General features: G+C 42.2%; 2 protein-coding genes across 2 annotated transcripts in view; one reads left to right on the top strand and one right to left on the bottom strand.

Moving 5' to 3' along the window:
• The first annotated feature begins 1,585 nt into the window (after positions 1-1,585).
• LOC125384360 lies at positions 1,586-3,067 on the top strand. The gene has a single exon (XM_048403384.1). The coding sequence runs from the start codon at positions 1,586-1,588 to the stop codon at positions 3,065-3,067; it is 1,482 nt and encodes a 493-aa protein (XP_048259341.1).
• Positions 2,066-20,768, bottom strand: part of LOC124144773 (transmembrane protein 62-like) — a 30,763-nt gene continuing 12,060 nt past the window's right edge. Inside the window, exons 8-14 of the mRNA XM_046514326.2 lie at positions 19,371-19,526; positions 18,224-18,383; positions 17,577-17,687; positions 16,498-16,591; positions 14,447-14,560; positions 7,375-7,493; positions 2,066-6,861 (exon numbers count right to left, since the gene is read on the bottom strand). Of these exons, the coding sequence (XP_046370282.2) occupies positions 6,544-6,861; positions 7,375-7,493; positions 14,447-14,560; positions 16,498-16,591; positions 17,577-17,687; positions 18,224-18,383; positions 19,371-19,526 (1,072 nt within the window). The 3' untranslated portion in view covers positions 2,066-6,543. The remainder of the gene's footprint in view (positions 6,862-7,374; positions 7,494-14,446; positions 14,561-16,497; positions 16,592-17,576; positions 17,688-18,223; positions 18,384-19,370; positions 19,527-20,768) is intronic.

The raw sequence follows: 20,768 nt of genomic DNA, 5'->3' as shown, positions 1-20,768 counted from the left end.
AGGTAACAACTTTGACTAGACTGAAAATGGAGGTAGTGCTAGCAGATCTAGAAAACTGTACAATATTTCATAGCAATGACTTTGACATAGACTGAAATGTTTGTTTCTGGAAAAGATCTAAAAAATATTTCTTCATTAAACTTAGATAGGACAAGTGGTGAACTGGTGCCTATTGATAGTTTGGGATTAATTTTTCGAGTTTCATTAGCAACAACTTTGACTGAGACAGAAAATGGGGGTAATGCTTGTTACCAGGGAAGATCTCGGAAATCGAAAAATTATTCTTCACAAAACTGGGCACACAGATGGGTCTATTGGTCAATGGGTGCCTTTTGATTTTTTAAACAAATATATTTTGTTTCCATGGCATCAAGTCATTTGGTTGCAGAAAGGACAAGTAAAGAGTGTTGATGTAATTAATTAACTAAGTTTTGCCCTTTTTTAATATTTAAAAGTTTTCTTAAGTAAAATATAAATTTTAAGAAAATAGAAGTTTATATATACAATGTTGGCCCAGTACCAGCGTGTTTGCTGGGAAACTTACAGCTTAGAGTTCTCTCCCCTTACAAGAGGTTAAACTTTAAAAAAGTGCACACTTGCGGTGTACTCAACCATTTCAGAGGCACAACATTTGAAAAACTTCTTTCCAGTAATTTAATACATCTAGAATAAGAAAACCAAAAGATTGAATCCTATATTTCACATTCTATAATGACTGCTGCTGCCACCTGGGTTTAAGATAACTTTGAACAGGTTTTTAATTACACTGTGAGTCAGCTAACTATAGGAAAGTGAGGATATGGTCATAATAAAAAGAATTCAAAATACAACAAAAAACACAGCATGCAACTTATAGATTATAGCACAGTATTGATTTTCCCTTAACCTATTATTCATAAATTGAAGACTAATCATTTTCATAGACCAGAATATCAAAGTAGAAATTGCAACAAGTATGTCAAAACAATTTTGAATAAAAAGGATAAAAAGAACATAATTCCAAAATGAGCACACTATTCACCATGTAGGAAGAAATATCAACAAGTAATGAAAATAATAAAACTTCACATCCAGAACTAAATGATATCCATGTCGTAATGCCAGAATCTATTTCACTGCATTTATTCTTGTGAGTGAGTGAGTTGGGTTTAACGCCACTTTTAAAAGTATTCCAGTTATAACGCGGCGTGTCAGCTTAATGTGGGAGGAAAGCCCGAAGTGATGCAGGTTTCGGATGTTTACCACTTCGCTGAAACCCAAGAGAACGGGTATGGTGCTGACAAACCTAGAAACATAATCGGGGCGAACCGGGATTCGAACCCACAATCATAGGTTTCTGGCCTGCCCAAGGGACACAACTCTGCACAGCGAATCGCGGCGCCTTAGATGTCTGGGCCCTATCATTTATTCTAAGTCTGGCCTTAGGTCTATAGGAGGTCCCAAAAATGCATTTTTCCTTTACTGTAGTGATCTGGGTACAGGCCCATCTTAAAGCACTAGCTCATTTCCTATGTTATCCGGATGAGTCAAGTTGGTTTAATGCCCGGCCCCCTATTTGTAAAAACATCATGAGTCAGCAATGGGCATGGCTTACTCGGATCAGCCAGACAGCAGCACAGGTGACCAGCACGGCTCACTCAGACCAGCCAAGACAGCAGCCCAGCTGATCAGCATGGCTCACTCAGACCAGCCAAGAGAGCAGCATGGCTCACTCAGACCAGCCAAGAGAGCAGCATGGCTCACTCAGACCAGCCAAGAGAGCAGCATGGCTCACTCAGACCAGCCAAGAGAGCAGCATGGCTCACTCAGACCAGCCAAGAGAGCAGCATGGCTCACTCAGACCAGCCAAGAGAGCAGCATGGCTCACTCAGACCAGCCAAGAGAGCAGCATGGCTCACTCAGACCAGCCAAGACTGCAGCATGGCTCACTCAGACCAGCCAAGAGAGCAGCATGGCTCACTCAGACCAGCCAAGAGAGCAGCATGGCTCACTCAGACCAGCCAAGAGAGCAGCATGGCTCACTCAGACCAGCCAAGAGAGCAGCATGGCTCACTCAGACCAGCCAAGAGAGCAGCATGGCTCACTCAGACTAGCCAAGAGAGCAGCATGGCTCACTCAGACCAGCCAAGAGAGCAGCATGGCTCACTCAGACCAGCCAAGACTGCAGCATGGCTCACTCAGACCAGCCAAGACTGCAGCATGGCTCACTCAGACCAGCCAAGAGAGCAGCATGGCTCACTCAGACCAGCCAAGAGAGCAGCATGGCTCACTCAGACCAGCCAAGACTGCAGCATGGCTCACTCAGACCAGCCAAGACTGCAGCATGGCTCACTCAGACCAGCCAAGACAGCAGCATGGCTCACTCAGACCAGCCAAGACAGCAGCATGGCTCACTCAGACCAGCCAAGAGAGCAGCATGGCTCACTCAGACCAGCCAAGACTGCAGCATGGCTCACTCAGACCAGCCAAGAGAGCAGCATGGCTCACTCAGACCAGCCAAGACTGCAGCATGGCTCACTCAGACCAGCCAAGACTGCAGCATGGCTCACTCAGACCAGCCAAGACTGCAGCATGGCTCACTCAGACCAGCCAAGACAGCAGCATGGCTCACTCAGACCAGCCAAGAGAGCAGCATGGCTCACTCAGACCAGCCAAGAGAGCAGCATGGCTCACTCAGACCAGCCAAGACTGCAGCATGGCTCACTCAGACCAGCCAAGACTGCAGCATGGCTCACTCAGACCAGCCAAGAGAGCAGCATGGCTCACTCAGACCAGCCAAGACAGCAGCATGGCTCACTCAGACCAGCCAAGACTGCAGCATGGCTCACTCAGACCAGCCAAGAGAGCAGCATGGCTCACTCAGACCAGCCAAGACTGCAGCATGGCTCACTCAGACCAGCCAAGACAGCAGCATGGCTCACTCAGACCAGCCAAGACTGCAGCATGGCTCACTCAGACCAGCCAAGACTGCAGCATGGCTCACTCAGACCAGCCAAGACAGCAGCATGGCTCACTCAGACCAGCCAAGAGAGCAGCCCAGCTGACCAGCATGGCTTTCATCAACTGAACAATTATCACCTCAATAGTTTGTTATTCCTGTTTATTATTTGCTCTGTATCAAAAGACGATCGGTGGTATTGCATTGTGTCCAGTTATGGTACACTTCCAAACACTCAGTATTTAGCAGTCTCAATTACCAAGACAAGTCAGGTTGGACTTACTTTCTATTAACCAATCAAACCTGTTTGCTAATAATCTTGTTTCTTTCACTTAGTGTGAGTTCATTGGAGTATGAACTTGCATAGAGTGAGGGCCAAACTGTATGAATGTCGGAGCATGCCCTCATTTGGCCCAATGTTTGACCCTCATTACATGAAAAAGGTCTCTTAAGAACTACCTCAGTAAGTCAGTCACAATGACAGCACAATGGCCGACACAATAAACACATCGTCCTTAGTTTGGATGTGCATTTCCTTGTTTTGTTCACATGGATGGGTTGTAATGGTGATATTCTTGAATGGGCATGCAGTCATACTCTCAGACTTATCCTAATGTATGCAAAAACACCTAATTCAAGATATAAGGTTCAAAAACAAAGCTTCCGTATATATTCACGCTTGAGAATGTGGAAATAGTCTGTCAGTGTTTATGTCATTTCAAGAATACAATCTTGTGAAAAACGTATGAACGTCAAAATATGTCGTTCAAACACTTATGAACGTCAGTTTCGCGGTCGTGATCGACCTCTCGTCGAATTTCAAAACTAAATGTATCTATATGTTCTATTCTTCCCACCGTAACATGGTAGGAATTGTCCAAACCAGGACCTTCCCCCTGGCAAGATTATATAGTTTGATACCGATCCCGTTCAACATTTAGGATGTTATACATGTATTTGCTAGGGCTGCTCATGCAACCTACAGTTCGTCTAATCATGGCAACGTTCAATCATGGCACATTCACTGCAACCAATACACAGTTCTATTTGAAACTGAGCTTTGCATTCAAAATTTTCACCGGTCAGACTGTTTTATGTTTACCAATTTGTCATCATAACAATTTATTCCAGGGTGAGTGTAAAAACAGAAGTGTTCACTCGTGTTGTAAACAGTAGGTACATGGAGACAGCTTTCGTCAGTTTGAATAAAGACAAAGAGATGAAGATGACACTTCTCCATGTGTATGTTCATGGATTTGTCCCACTGGAGACAAAGTCACGTTCAGAATACAATAATACCAAGGTCTTTGATCGCAAAAGAGAAAAAAAACATAACTGCAAAAAGGACCTATGAACTCTTAAAATATAATATGACTGGATCTATTGTATACTTCTCAAAAGAAGTTAAGGTTCAATCAATGCATTCACATTCATATTATTATAGGTAATCTGTCATGCCATGACTTCTTTTGATTAGTAGTCTGCGGCCACTGTAAAAGTGTAATTGTCTCAATGAGAACATTGCATTCTCAGAAGTAACCATATAAACACGGTACTGTGGTAATACTTAAAACAGTAGAAGCATTCATTTTGTGCCACTGAACCAACCGCCTCACACAAATTGTGTCACACAAAACCAAAGAATAACATAGTGAATATATATTGAAACTACCGTATTCGATGTAATAAGCACCCTGCTCTAATAAGTGCCCACGGCGATATTTGCTAATATATTGGCTAGTGAACAATCCCAATTAGCCCCCCTTCCGATCGATCGATGTACACAATACTTATTTATTTGGGTATAATACACACTCATGTGTTATATGCACCCTTAATTATGGGCAACTAAATTCTGGGAAAATATATCAGTCGTATATAAAAATTTCAGGATGTCAGCATAAACCACGAAATTTATCTTTCAACTCTGTCTTTTTCACCAAAATAATATTCTAATAAGAGCCCCCTAATTCTAATTTTGAGAGCGCCCTGGGCACATAATATGTCAAATACAGTAACTTGTATTTAGAATTGTGTTTGCCCAGGATGTCAACATATTAAGTTAAATGGGTTCCTCTCTCCTACTTGCCAGTTATTCGTGTTTCCTGTGCATTATTAATGTGTAGATCACATTTTTCCCCTAAACCAACAATGTTCTGGGGCTTACTCTAAGCACATTTACATCATCTTCAGCTTTCAAAGGTATTTTATAGTGATGTCATCTCACTCAACTCACATAGGGGCGGTCGGGTAGCCTGGTGGTTAAAGCGTTCGCTTGTCACGCCGAAGACCCGGGTTCGATTCCCAACTTGGGTACAATATGTGAAGCCCATTTCTGGTGTCCCCCGCCGTGATATTGCTGGAATATTGCTAAAAGCGGCGTAAAACAATACTCACTCACTCACATATTTGTCTGTGTCAAGATCTGAGGTCACATACACAGTTAAACCCAGAGCAAACTTTGTCAGCCCAATCCAAATGAAGGATACATGGGTGCTTAAGTAAATCAAATATCAGCTTTTTAAAACAATTTGGCTTCATTTCTCTCCCGCCTCGATATGGACCTAGATAAGGAGAACTGCCACACAACACAACTATACCCTCTATAGTAGGCCCTTTTGGGAGTACATGCCACTGCCTTACAAACAACAGGATACATTAAATATCCACAACAATATAATAGCGCAGCATTATTTTATCGTAACAGATTTCCTAGATTACATTTGTTTTCAAGATACAGAAGAATCTGGAGGCCTTGACACTGATTGGCTGACTCAAACGTTCACCTGCCGCAACCTTATATGGAAGTGTCCTCAGATCTTGACACAGAGAGGCATGGCATCAGAGTAAAAGATAGGATTTTAATGAGACTGTTTGTCATCATATTTCAAACATAGGCCTCTGACAAGGACACATGTATATGTAAGAAATATTCTGCGTGAAACAGAATATGAAAGAAAATCCCAAACAAATGGGATATTTTCAAGATCAATGCAATCTTTTATTTTTTTTTATGTTAACATATTCCAATACACGTTTTAAATTGATTTAAATGAGGTCTATTATATATGAAGACATGTAATAAATTAAGTTGGGGGAAATAGATAAATCGTCCTTTATCACTCACTTCAGTCATACATACATATATATATCATATATGTACTTGAACATTTCTGAAATCGAAAACCTGCTTGTGCAAAAAAGAAAAAAGGCTAGTTATTAGCCATTGAACAAGTCTGATATTATTTCCATACCAATTAAAAATGCTTTCCACAAGTTCCAAATTGGACATTTTTGGTGGGCTTAACGTCAGTCGTCTTGTTGATTGACAAAGAAAGACAATTGACTAATATCCATCGACACGACACTGAGTCAAGTCAACTATTCTGTTGATTTAATGCATCGGATATCGTATCATCCAAAGTATGCCGTCGATGCACCAGTGTACCAGTGAATTGCAACAACACTACCATGAACAATTAAAAACATCTTCCATAATTTCATGTATAAAACAAAGGGATAACCAGTGCACAAATGTAAAACTACAAGTCCTGTCACTCAATGTCTTTACTATGGACATAAATAAAACCCTAAAACAGTCATAATCAGCTGTAGTTAATGCCCTGTACTCGCTGAAGGGGTACGTGAAACAAGGAATACTGTAGGTAGGACATTAGGAACAAAGACCCTGTCCGTACAGGCCCTAGGGTTATAGCCTTGGTCCCGTATGCCCGCGGGAACTCTGTGGCGGTTATGAATAGTTGCAAGAGGAACATAATAGCGAATGGAAGATATGTCTGGGTGATTCGTTGGAATGGTGTTATTCGGCGGACTTTGACCTCCTGTAGGTTTCCACTTGCCAAGTAGAGAAGATCCAGCGAGTGGCTGAGATGCAGGAGGAGGGGGACATGGAAAGTTATCACCTGCAAAAGGAAGGATTCATTATCGTTATTGTAATGGTCATTAATGTCTTTACTTCATCATGGGTCATAAGAAGCGACTATGCTTGTCGTTAGAAGCGACTATGGGTGTCGTTAGAAGCGACTATGCTTGTCGTAAGAAGCGACTATGCATGTCGCAAGAAGCGACTATGCTTGTCGTAAGAGGTGGCTAAAGGGATCGGGTTGTCAGACTCGCTGACCTTGTCTGATGCATGTCATCGTATCCCAATTACACAGATTTATGCTCATGATGTAGATCACTGGATTGTCTGGTCCAGACTTGGTTATTTACAGACTGCCATCATATAGCTGGAATATTGCTGAGTGAGGCATTAAATAATAAACAAAAAAAACAAAAAAAACCTTCACAATGATAATGAATATCTTTCCAATATCATTGTATATCCAGTATGCAACTTTAGCCACTAGTGTGTAGCCCAGGTCTAGTAAAATCATTTCTGCCATCATATTTTCATATGGATTGTATGAACTCACATGGAAAATACCATAGAAGTATGTGTGGCTCCCCGGGATGAACGTGCCATGTACATACATCCCCCACACAAACAGCAAGCCGGTGTGGTTCTCCAGGAAGTCTCCCACAAACCAGGGACCTGTAACATCACATCTTACAACGGTCAAATACCATCCCCACAAACCAGGGACCTGTAACATCACATCTTACAACGGTCAAATACCATCCCCACAAACCAGGGACCTGTAACATCACATCTTACAACGGTCAAATACCATCCCCACAAACCAGGGACCTGTAACATCACATCTTACATAGGTCAAATACCATCCCCACAAACCAGGGACCTGCAACATCACATCTTACAACGGTCAAATACCATCCCCACAAACCAGGGACCTGCAACATCACATCTTACAACGGTCAAATACCATCCCCACAAACCAGGGACCTGCAACATCACATCTTACACAGGTCAAATACCATCCCCACAAACCAGGGACCTGTAACATCACATCTTACATAGGTCAAATACCATCCCCACAAACCAGGGACCTGTAACATCACATCTTACATAGGTCAAATATCATCCCCACAAACCAGGGACCTGCAACATCACATCTTACATCGGTCAAATACCATCCCCACAAACCAGGGACCTGCAACATCACATCTTACAACGGTCAAATACCATCCCCACAAACCAGGGACCTGTAACATCACATCTTACAACGGTCAAATAACATCCCCACAAACCAGGGACCTGTAACATCACATCTTACATAGGTCAAATACCATCCCCACAAACCAGGGACCTGCAACATCACATCTTACACAGGTCAAATACCATCCCCACAAACCAGGGACCTGTAACATCACATCTTACATAGGTCAAATACCATCCCCACAAACCAGGGACCTGTAACATCACATCTTACACAGGTCAAATACCATCCCCACAAACCAGGGACCTGCAACATCACATCTTACATAGGTCAAATATCATCCCCACAAACCAGGGACCTGTAACATCACATCTTACAAAGGTCAAATACCATCCCCCAAACCAGGGACCTGCAACATCACATCTTACATAGGTCAAATACCATCCCCACAAACCAGGGACCTGCAACATCACATCTTACATAGGTCAAATACCATCCCCACAAACCAGGAACCTGTAACATCACATCTTACATAGGTCAAATACCATCCCCACAAACCAGGGACCTGTAACATCACATCTTACATAGGTTAAATACCATCCCCACAAACCAGAGACCTTTAACATCACATCTTACATAGGTCAAATACCATCCCCACAAACCAGGGACCTGTAACATCACATCTAACATAGGTTAAATACCATCCCCACAAACCAGGGACCTGTAACATCACATCTTACATAGGTCAAATACCATTCCCACAAACCAGGGACCTGTAACATCACATCTTACATAGGTTAAATACCATCCCCACAAACCAGGGACCTGCAACATCACATCTTACATAGGTCAAATACCATCCCCACAAACCAGGGACCTGCAACATCACATCTTACATAGGTCAAATATCATCCCCACAAACCAGGGACCTGTAACATCACATCTTACAAAGGTCAAATACCATCCCCCAAACCAGGGACCTGCAACATCACATCTTACATAGGTCAAATACCATCCCCACAAACCAGGGACCTGCAACATCACATCTTACATAGGTCAAATACCATCCCCACAAACCAGGAACCTGTAACATCACATCTTACATAGGTCAAATACCATCCCCACAAACCAGGGACCTGTAACATCACATCTTACATAGGTTAAATACCATCCCCACAAACCAGAGACCTTTAACATCACATCTTACATAGGTCAAATACCATCCCCACAAACCAGGGACCTGTAACATCACATCTAACATAGGTTAAATACCATCCCCACAAACCAGGGACCTGTAACATCACATCTTACATAGGTCAAATACCATTCCCACAAACCAGGGACCTGTAACATCACATCTTACATAGGTTAAATACCATCCCCACAAACCAGGGACCTGCAACATCACATCTTACATAGGTCAAATACCATCCCCACAAACCAGGGACCTGCAACATCACATCTTACACAGGTCAAATACCATCCCCCCAAACCAGGGACCTGTTACATCACATCTTACATAGGTCAAATACCATCCCCATAAACCAGGGACCTGTAACATCACATCTTACATAGGTTAAATACCATCCCCACAAACCAGGGACCTGCAACATCACATCTTACATAGGTCAAATACCATCCCCACAAACCAGGGACCTGTAACATCACATCTTACACAGGTCAAATACCATCCCCACAAACCAGGGACCTGTAACATCACATCTTACACAGGTCAAATACCATCCCCATAAACCAGGGACCTGTAACATCACATCTTACATAGGTTAAATACCATCCCCACAAACCAGGGACCTGCAACATCACATCTTACATAGGTCAAATACCATCCCCACAAACCAGGGACCTGCAACATCACATCTTACATAGGTCAAATACCATCCCCCCAAACCAGGGACCTGTAACATCACATCTTACATAGGTCAAATACCATCCCCACAAACCCGTGAACTGTAACATTACATCTTACATAGGTCAAATACCATCCCCACAAACCAGGGACCTGTAACATCACATCTTACATAGGTCAAATACCATCCCCACAAACCCGTGAACTGTAACATTACATCTTACATAGGTCAAATACCATCCCCACAAACCAGGGACCTGTAACATCACATCTTACATAGGTCAAATACCATCCCCACAAACCCGTGAACTGTAACATTACATCTTACATAGGTCAAATACCATCCCCACAAACCAGGGACCTGTAACATCACATCTTACATAGGTCAAATACCATCCCCACAAACCCGTGAACTGTAACATTACATCTTACATAGGTCAAATACCATCCCCACAAACCAGGGACCTGCAACATCACATCTTACATAGGTCAAATATCATCCCCACAAACCAGGGAACTGTAACATCACATCTTACAACGGTCAAATACCATTCCCACAAACCAGGGACCTGTAACATCACATCTTACAAAGGTCAAATACCATCCCCCAAACCAGGGACCTGCAACATCACATCTTACATAGGTCAAATACCATCCCCACAAACCAGGGACCTGCAACATCACATCTTACATAGGTCAAATACCATCCCCACAAACCAGGAACCTGTAACATCACATCTTACATAGGTCAAATACCATCCCCACAAACCAGGGACCTGTAACATCACATCTTACATAGGTTAAATACCATCCCCACAAACCAGAGACCTTTAACATCACATCTTACATAGGTCAAATACCATCCCCACAAACCAGGGACCTGTAACATCACATCTAACATAGGTTAAATACCATCCCCACAAACCAGGGACCTGTAACATCACATCTTACATAGGTCAAATACCATTCCCACAAACCAGGGACCTGTAACATCACATCTTACATAGGTTAAATACCATCCCCACAAACCAGGGACCTGCAACATCACATCTTACATAGGTCAAATACCATCCCCACAAACCAGGGACCTGCAACATCACATCTTACATAGGTCAAATATCATCCCCACAAACCAGGGACCTGTAACATCACATCTTACAAAGGTCAAATACCATCCCCCAAACCAGGGACCTGCAACATCACATCTTACATAGGTCAAATACCATCCCCACAAACCAGGGACCTGCAACATCACATCTTACATAGGTCAAATACCATCCCCACAAACCAGGAACCTGTAACATCACATCTTACATAGGTCAAATACCATCCCCACAAACCAGGGACCTGTAACATCACATCTTACATAGGTTAAATACCATTCCCACAAACCAGAGACCTTTAACATCACATCTTACATAGGTCAAATACCATCCCCACAAACCAGGGACCTGTAACATCACATCTAACATAGGTTAAATACCATCCCCACAAACCAGGGACCTGTAACATCACATCTTACATAGGTCAAATACCATTCCCACAAACCAGGGACCTGTAACATCACATCTTACATAGGTTAAATACCATCCCCACAAACCAGGGACCTGCAACATCACATCTTACATAGGTCAAATACCATCCCCACAAACCAGGGACCTGCAACATCACATCTTACACAGGTCAAATACCATCCCCACAAACCAGGGACCTGTTACATCACATCTTACATAGGTCAAATACCATCCCCATAAACCAGGGACCTGTAACATCACATCTTACATAGGTTAAATACCATCCCCACAAACCAGGGACCTGCAACATCACATCTTACATAGGTCAAATACCATCCCCACAAACCAGGGACCTGTAACATCACATCTTACACAGGTCAAATACCATCCCCACAAACCAGGGACCTGTAACATCACATCTTACACAGGTCAAATACCATCCCCATAAACCAGGGACCTGTAACATCACATCTTACATAGGTTAAATACCATCCCCACAAACCAGGGACCTGCAACATCACATCTTACATAGGTCAAATACCATCCCCACAAACCAGGGACCTGCAACATCACATCTTACATAGGTCAAATACCATCCCCCCAAACCAGGGACCTGTAACATCACATCTTACATAGGTCAAATACCATCCCCACAAACCCGTGAACTGTAACATTACATCTTACATAGGTCAAATACCATCCCCACAAACCAGGGACCTGTAACATCACATCTTACATAGGTCAAATACCATCCCCACAAACCCGTGAACTGTAACATTACATCTTACATAGGTCAAATACCATCCCCACAAACCAGGGACCTGCAACATCACATCTTACATAGGTCAAATATCATCCCCACAAACCAGGGAACTGTAACATCACATCTTACAACGGTCAAATACCATTCCCACAAACCAGGGACCTGTAACATCACATCTTACATAGGTCAAATACCATCCCCACAAACCAGGGACCTGTAACATCACATCTTACATAGGTTAAATACCATCCCCACAAACCAGGGACCTGTAACATCACATCTTACATAGGTCAAATACCATCCCCACAAACCAGAGACCTGTAACATCACATCTAACAAAGGTCAAATACCATCCCCACAAACCAGGGACCTGCAACATCACATCTTACAACGGTCAAATACCATTCCCACAAACCAGGGACCTGTAACATCACATCTTACATAGGTCAAATACCATCCCCACAAACCAGGGACCTGCAACATCACATCTTACATAGGTCAAATACCATTCCCACAAACCAGGGACCTGTAACATCACATCTTACAACGGTCAAATACCATTCCCACAAACCAGAGACCTGTAACATCACATCTAACAAAGGTCAAATACCATCCCCACAAACCAGGGACCTGCAACATCACATCTTACAAAGGTCAAATACCATTCCCACAAACCAGGGACCTGTAACATCACATCTTACATAGGTCAAATACCATCCCCACAAACCAGGGACCTGCAACATCACATCTTACAACGGTCAAATACCATTCCCACAAACCAGGGACCTGTAACATCACATCTTACATAGGTCAAATACCATCCCCACAAACCAGGGACCTGTAACATCACATCTTACATAGGTCAAATACCATTCCCCAAAACCAGGGACCTGTAACATCACATCTTACTTAGGTCAAACACCATCCCTACAAACCAGGAACCTTTAACCATGGCAACATCACATCTTACAACGGTCAAATACCATTCCCCACAAACCAGGGACCTGTAACATCACATCTTACATAGGTCAAATACCATCCCCACAAACCAGGGACCTGTAACATCACATCTTACATAGGTCAAATACCATCCCCACAAACCAGAGACCTGTAACATCACATCTAACAAAGGTCAAATACCATCCCCACAAACCAGGGACCTGCAACATCACATCTTACATAGGTCAAATACCATCCCCACAAACCAGGGACCTGTAACATCACATCTTACATAGGTCAAATACCATTCCTCGAAACCAGGGACCTTTAACATCACATCTAACAAAGGTCAAATACCATCCCCACAAACCAGGGACCTGCAACATCACATCTTACATAGGTCAAATACCATTCCCACAAACCAGGGACCTGTAACATCACATCTTACATAGGTCAAATATCATCCCCACAAACCAGGGACCTGTAACATCACATCTTACATAGGTCAAATACCATTCCTCGAAACCAGGGACCTGTAACATCACATCTTACATAGGTCAAATACCATTCCCACAAACCAGGGACCTGTAACATCACATCTTACATAGGTCAAATACCATTCCCACAAACCAGGGACCTGTAACATCACATCTTACATAGGTCAAATACCATTCCTCGAAACCAGGGACCTGTAACATCACATCTTACATAGGTCAAATACCATTCCCACAAACCAGGGACCTGTAACATCACATCTTACATAGGTCAAATACCATCCCCACAAACCAGGGACCTGTAATATCACATCTTACATAGGTCAAATACCATCCCCACAAACCAGGGACCTGTAACATCACATCTTACATAGGTCAAATACCATTCCCACAAACCAGGGACCTGTAACATCACATCTTACATAGGTCAAATACCATTCCCCAAAACCAGGGACCTGTAACATCACATCTTACTTAGGTCAAATACCATCCCCACAAACCAGAGACCTGTAACATCACATCTTACAACGGTCAAATACCATTCCCCAAAACCAGGGACCTGTAACATCACATCTTACTTAGGTCAAACACCATCCCTACAAACCAGGAACCTTTAACCATGGCAACATCACATCTTACATCTTACAAATATTAAGTGTTACATCCAGAAGGAATTGTAAACAAAGGCCACTAAAGAACTGATGGTATCACACGGGAAAAGTGGGAAAAAAACAAGGATGTTTGATCACCAAGCACCATCGTAACATCCCCAACTCCAATACCTGCTATAGAGACAACTCTACTTTCAGAGACAATATAAGACACATACCTGTGTCAAGTTTCAACTTACCAAATGTTACATACAGAATAGCACCAAGTACAGGATAGTAAATGCTGTTAGTTCTTGCTGTCAGCCATAACTTCCACAGCCACCGGTTCACATAATACTCCAGCAGAGACTCCCCTGTAAGTACAACACACTATGATGAGCACATGGTTGTTTACCTGCAGCAACATGATGACAGTGGAAATCTCCACAGTGAAGGTGGGTACCGCTTAACACTGTTTTCAACAGCATCTCACCAACATCAGTGTGTGCAGCTCACTGAACAAGGGTAGCACAAAGTGGGGCGGGTCAAGGTGAGTGAGGATGTTTTTATCATCCAAAACTGGCTCCCATACATCGCTTGATCTCACCCAAGCGATATCTACGCTGTAGATATCGCTGCAATGAAATTGCATCACAATGCTTTAGAGGCCATTATGACGTCATTGGTTACAGTGACGTCACAATCAAATGACATCACTAATGGCTCTGCTACTGAAGCTGTTAGCAGTACTTTTTACATTTAAGACACTGCTTATTACTGTCTACAAACTGTAAAAGTTGGAAGAATGATGTTGGATGATAAATAAAATCTCACCCTCGTGTCTTTTGATATCAAATATATCAACACTCAACAAATATATCAATATATCAAGTTTTCCAACTTTTATCAACTCGTGTTGATATATTTGATATCAAAAGACACTCAGGTGAGATTCTCTATGTACGCCGCTTTTAGCAATATTCCAGCAATATCTTGGCACAGGGACACTGGAATATGGGCTTCACACATTGTACCCATGTGGGGAATCGAACCCGGGTCTTTGGCGTGACAAGCCAACGCTATAACCACAGGCTTGCTCCACAGCCCCAGAGCAGGTCAAAGACACTGACCAATTTTGGTGAATTCTAAAAGCATGGGAACGATGTTATTGAACTAAGCGTCATAATATAAGCTGCTGAAGCACCACAGAGCACTGGTCACCTGTAATGCTCCCTCCACACTAAACAGAGTGAGTGAGTTGTGTTTAACGCCGCTTTTAACAGTATTTCAGTTATATCACGGCGTGTCAGCTTAATGTGGGAGGAAAGCCCCGAAGTGATGCAGGTCTCAGACATTTACCACTTCGGTGAAACCCACGAACACGGGTATGGTGCTGACAAACCTAGAAACATAATCGGGGTGAACCAGGATTTGAACCCACAATCATAGGTTTCTGGTGTGACCAAGGGACACAACTCTGCACAGCGAATCGCGGCGCCTTAGACGACTGGGACACCCGTGCCCCCCTTGAGCAAAGAACCAACACTGGTTGATGTGTAAGGTGTTAGAGAAAAACTGTGCACAGCGAATTTCTATCTCTCTATCATAAACTGTTTGTGTTAAATTATCATGTAGATGACTGTGTGTGGATTCAACTTGTCACACTCTTTAGTGAGTGAGTGAGTGAGTGAGTGAGTGAGTGAGTGAGTGAGTGAGTGAGTGAGTGAGTGAGTGAGTGAGTGAGTGAGTGAGTGAGTGAGTGAGTGAGTGAGTGATTTGAACCCACAATCATAGGTTTCTGGCATGCCCAAGGGACGCAACTCTGCTGTGCGAATCGCGGCCCCTTAGACGACTGGGCCACCCGTGCCCCCTCACATTCTTTTGTGACTGTACAAGAAGTGTGCTCCTTGTATCAGTATTTTCAGGGTCTTTTATGTCTGAAAACATAAACTAAATACTATAACACTGGGGTGGTCTTTATAATAAAACATATTTAATAAGCTGGGGTTAATGCAGCTTGGACGGTATGTCACTTTATCCAAAGATATTAATGTCAGCTATTGGGGGAGGAAAGCCAAAAGTGATTTTTGTGAAACCCACATGCACAGGTATGGTGCTGACAGACCAAGCATCATTATCTTGGATTCTGGCAGATCCTAGCACAGTCAAGGGACACAACTCAGTTGGTGGGGCATAAGACGACTGGACACCCATACCTCATTCTGATGGATCCTTAAGATGGGATAATCATGAAATATAAGATAATAACATTCCACAACTTTTAACATATTTAACATAACTGTTTTCTCACCTTCAAAAAAGAAGTTCCTTATGTTTGAGCACTGCCGCAGGAAGCCTAAGAATAGTATGTATACAAACACCATAGCAGCGTATATCACCTTGCCCTGGAACATCAACATGTGTTAGGCTTTCATCACATTTAAATAAAACTGTTGGACTGATGTTTCCTTACATTGGGGAATATACTCCACATTATCATGGTTAGTTAATGAATGAAGATAATTTTCTGCCACCTGTCACAATAATTGATGACATAATCCTCCATCTACATTACCGTCTCATCCAACAGAGGCTTATTAGAAACAAAGTCATGTGCCATAGAAAACAACCCTCATTTTCATAATCTATGACTCACTCATCTTCCTGAGGCAAGGGGTTAACTGACTATAAAAATCCAGTTTCCACCCTTGCTGAATTAGGATGCATTTATGGAGTTATATTTTGGCTGGACTAACGAGTCTATGCATAGTCCAACAAAATCGCGAAACAAAATCAACATCTGGTTCGTAAACTGCCATGCAGATTTTGTCCGATTGCAGACTTTACAAAGCATGTGTACCGACAACTTAGCGTCAACAGAATTTTTCCAAATCTTTTCATGTTTTTAATCAAGGTGCTCATGTGATTTGATATACTTCACAAAGTAAGACCTGTTTTATTACAAAATAGATCTTGATTATTGATCAGATCTTCTACAGTGGGTGATGCCATTTTATTTGAAGCAAATGCAAGTGATATGAGAGGTGGTATCTGATTGGTTAATAGGAGGGACATAGAAGGAATATAACTCGTAATAGCCACTGGTGGCGCTATGATTGAGCCCAGCAATACCAGCTTAGTTCGGCAAGGTAGGAAACTGGACTTTTACAGACAGTTAACTCACTTGCCTCAGGAAGATGTGACTCACTCATGCGATCCATCCACCTTCTCTGCACGGCGTAAGTTACGTTCCCTGATTTGTGACCTGTGCATTTCATGCAACGTATGAAGCCGATGTGTGTGTCTCCTCTTGGGAATTTTCCAATAGCATCACAAAACCTTTCTCCCTTACTGTAACGACAAAAGCCGTAAGATATCCTCAAGACTTACCACAGAGGAGATGTTCATCATGAGGAGAATACGAGGTGCAAAGAGGAAGTCTGGCCGGCTGCCGTCCAGTGAGAATGGCTGTTGAACATTCTTCTTTTTGCCCTCGATATCCTAGGAATGAAGTATTAGGCTTGTTAAAATAAACATGTTTCCATGACCTGCCCAAACTTAAAATTGCCCAGTTTTGAGAAAGTCAAAAAGGACAAGAATATTGCTCACCTGGTCCTATTTAGTACACTTACAACATTTGTGGATCTGACTTTTAGTCACGTGAGCTAATAAAGCCTAAGGCTAAAAAAATAATAGTCATGCTTCTCAGGCACCTTCCGCATCATCATAAAGTCCGCTGCACGTTTTGTTTTTATTTCCATTTTAAAAAAATAAAAAATCTGTAAATATTCCGCACCTCGATTACACGACCCTGGCAGTGAAATGCTACAATACTAAGGAACAATAATGATTTCAAAGAAATTATTATAAACCAACTTTGGTTACATACTAGCTTGAACTACCAAAAAAAACAAAAAAAAACGCCTGCCCGCACTATATTTTCAAAAGCCATTGCCTGAGAACCAATCCTTTTTTTTAAGCCTTACGTTAATAGCTTATAGTGCATCACTTAAGCCTAGTCGTAAGATGGCCCTCACCTCTACTGTGACTCTAATACTGTGGATGGCTGTGCTGTAGGACAGGGGGTTCCATTGAAAGACATACAGGGGACCTTCAACATGATGAGCATTGCCAAGGAAACGGTTGTCTATATACACTGACACTGAGTCTATCGTCACTGTGTGGAATATGAGGATCCTGAAATAAACACAAACCATGTCACCAATGACTTGTCTTTATTAGAAGTCTGGATTTCTGAAAGGACAGAACAAAGACAATATACAGTCGAGTCTCGTTAATTCGACACTCGTTAATCCGACAATCAGCTTTATCCGACACTAATGATGGGAACCGATTAAATCAGTGCTATTAAGACCCGTTAATCCGACAGTCTCGCACTCCGTCTCCGACACAGCTAATTTGCAACGAATCAGTCTTGTTAATCCGACACAGTGATCACCATACTCTGTGGTCATCTGCCCGCAAGTACACAGCCTGTGTTATGATGCAAGACGAGTCGGCTGGTTGCTGCATATAACAATGCAGAGATAAACTTGCTTAACAATAAACAATTAATGCTTTAAATAAAGAAAACAGGATTAATCACATACTTAGATTACCTCAATATCATTAAAATCAGATACATGTTCTTGCTATCGCCGAGGACATCCCATTACAGGTGGTCACGTCAGAACAACCTTTCACCAACGATGACCGACCAATGAAATAACTAACAGGAAGTAAACGTTAGCCACTAGAAAGCAGCTCTCTTAGCTTTGCAGTACCAGTTTCAAACTTGCGACTTCCATTCCAGACTATGCTTTTAAAAGTATTTTGAATAAGTCATACAGTCCGTAACAGTTGTTTTGTGTTGAGCTTAAGAAGTTGCATGATTAGAAAACATATTCCATTAACAATGTAACATAACAATATGAATATTTCATTTATATTTTTATTACGTGTTTGTATCGTTATCCATCATGTAGTTGTCCGATTTTCGATCACGAACGTTGATACTACTTCATTTTGTTTATCCGACATACTCGTTAATCTGACATAATCATATGCAACCAACAATGTCAGATTAACGGGACTTGACGCCCTTTTGTAAAATACATGGCAACATATTCAGGGAAGCTTTTGAAGAACATAAAAAGTGCCTTTTTCTCATCTGTTCTCAGATACCTGATATGTGTTGACCCCCTCTGTCTGTACAGAGGTTCGTGAGACTCGGCCTGGAACAGGGCATCCTTGGGGTTGGTGATGATGACAAGCGGCCACTCTCCCAGGCTGGCATCAAGGAAGGACATGATGTCGTGATCAAACACCAGGATACGGAATCTGCACGACAAGCACACACAAATACAAAACCCCTGTGCATAAACAGGGCTCAATTTAGCTGTATAATACATGCACAAGTACAACCTAGCTGAGAAAAATGCAACCTAATATTTATGTCTACATGCACTAAATGCATGTCAAAAATATTAAATTTGTGTCTGACTGACCCTTATTTGTCCACACAATTGACCTTTGAACACACCCAATACCCGTAAAGTTTTTTTCACCATACCACATCAAGAATCCCTGTGTTATGTGTAATTTGTCATGCTTTCTTAGGCGTAATGTCATCAAACTCTGGGTCCTTTAAGGTTTGGTGCCTATTACATTCTTTAACAATGACCGGCCTATGTTTCAACTTTATAAGGTCATGGGACCAGACCGCAACCTGGTTTTGTTTGATGCAACTTGGTCCTTTACGGTTATGTGCCTATTACATTTTACAACAATGTGTCATTAATTTATGTGACACTGGCAGCAGACCGGCCTATATTTCAACTTGATAAGGTCATGGGACCAGACTGCAACCTGGTTTTGTTTCATGCAACTTTGTTTTCATGTCAACATGCACTTGGTGCAAGTGAAATAAGCCCTGATAAAGTAACACCAGCATTCAGGCATTTCCACAGTGAACAACTGACAGCCATTTTCTGTTGACCTCTGCCATTAATATATTAGGATGTTCTTCCTTAGTATCTAGGGCTGGGGCGAGTCCAAATTTACTACCCAGGTACCCACCCCCATATTACCCGACCCTACCCGGTACCAACTGTAGGTCTCAGGATATGTCTCAAAATGTCAGACTGGGAACATTTTTAGCATAGTCCTGGCAAAACGTATTTAGATACATGTATTAAACAATCTGGTCATTCATACACTGAAGTTGAATTAAGTTATAACTTTATTAAACCATACGAAAAATCAGAAGGAATGGATGCATAGTTAGTGACTTGTAGTGTAACCATAGAGTTCCAGACATTTTTGTCATTAAACAATATATCACGGGACTAACCACGGGTCCGGGTAGTCCTGTGGATACCCGGGTCCTATTCAGTACACACCCGACCCGGATACCCGAGTTACCCGTCCCAGCCCTATTAGTATCAGTGTCAAAGTTTTAAGGTTTCGGTCTGGATCACTGAATTGTAGGCTGATAAATGTTTAAGAGTGTAAAACACATTTCTTTTAATTACAGGTGATGAAAACATACTGCATGATGATTGAAATGTGCTCCATATTGTG

This window comes from Haliotis rufescens, unplaced genomic scaffold, assembly GCF_023055435.1.
Source record: "Haliotis rufescens isolate VD_foot unplaced genomic scaffold, xgHalRufe1.0.p SCAF_3, whole genome shotgun sequence".
NCBI lineage: Eukaryota > Metazoa > Mollusca > Gastropoda > Lepetellida > Haliotidae > Haliotis > Haliotis rufescens.
This window is presented reverse-complemented; position numbering and strand designations above follow the sequence as displayed.

What these genes read in the sequence shown, in the direction of transcription:
- LOC125384360 (XM_048403384.1), top strand. Translation starts at nt 1,586, where the DNA reads ATGGCTTACTCGGATCAGCCAGACAGCAGCACAGGTGACCAGCACGGC.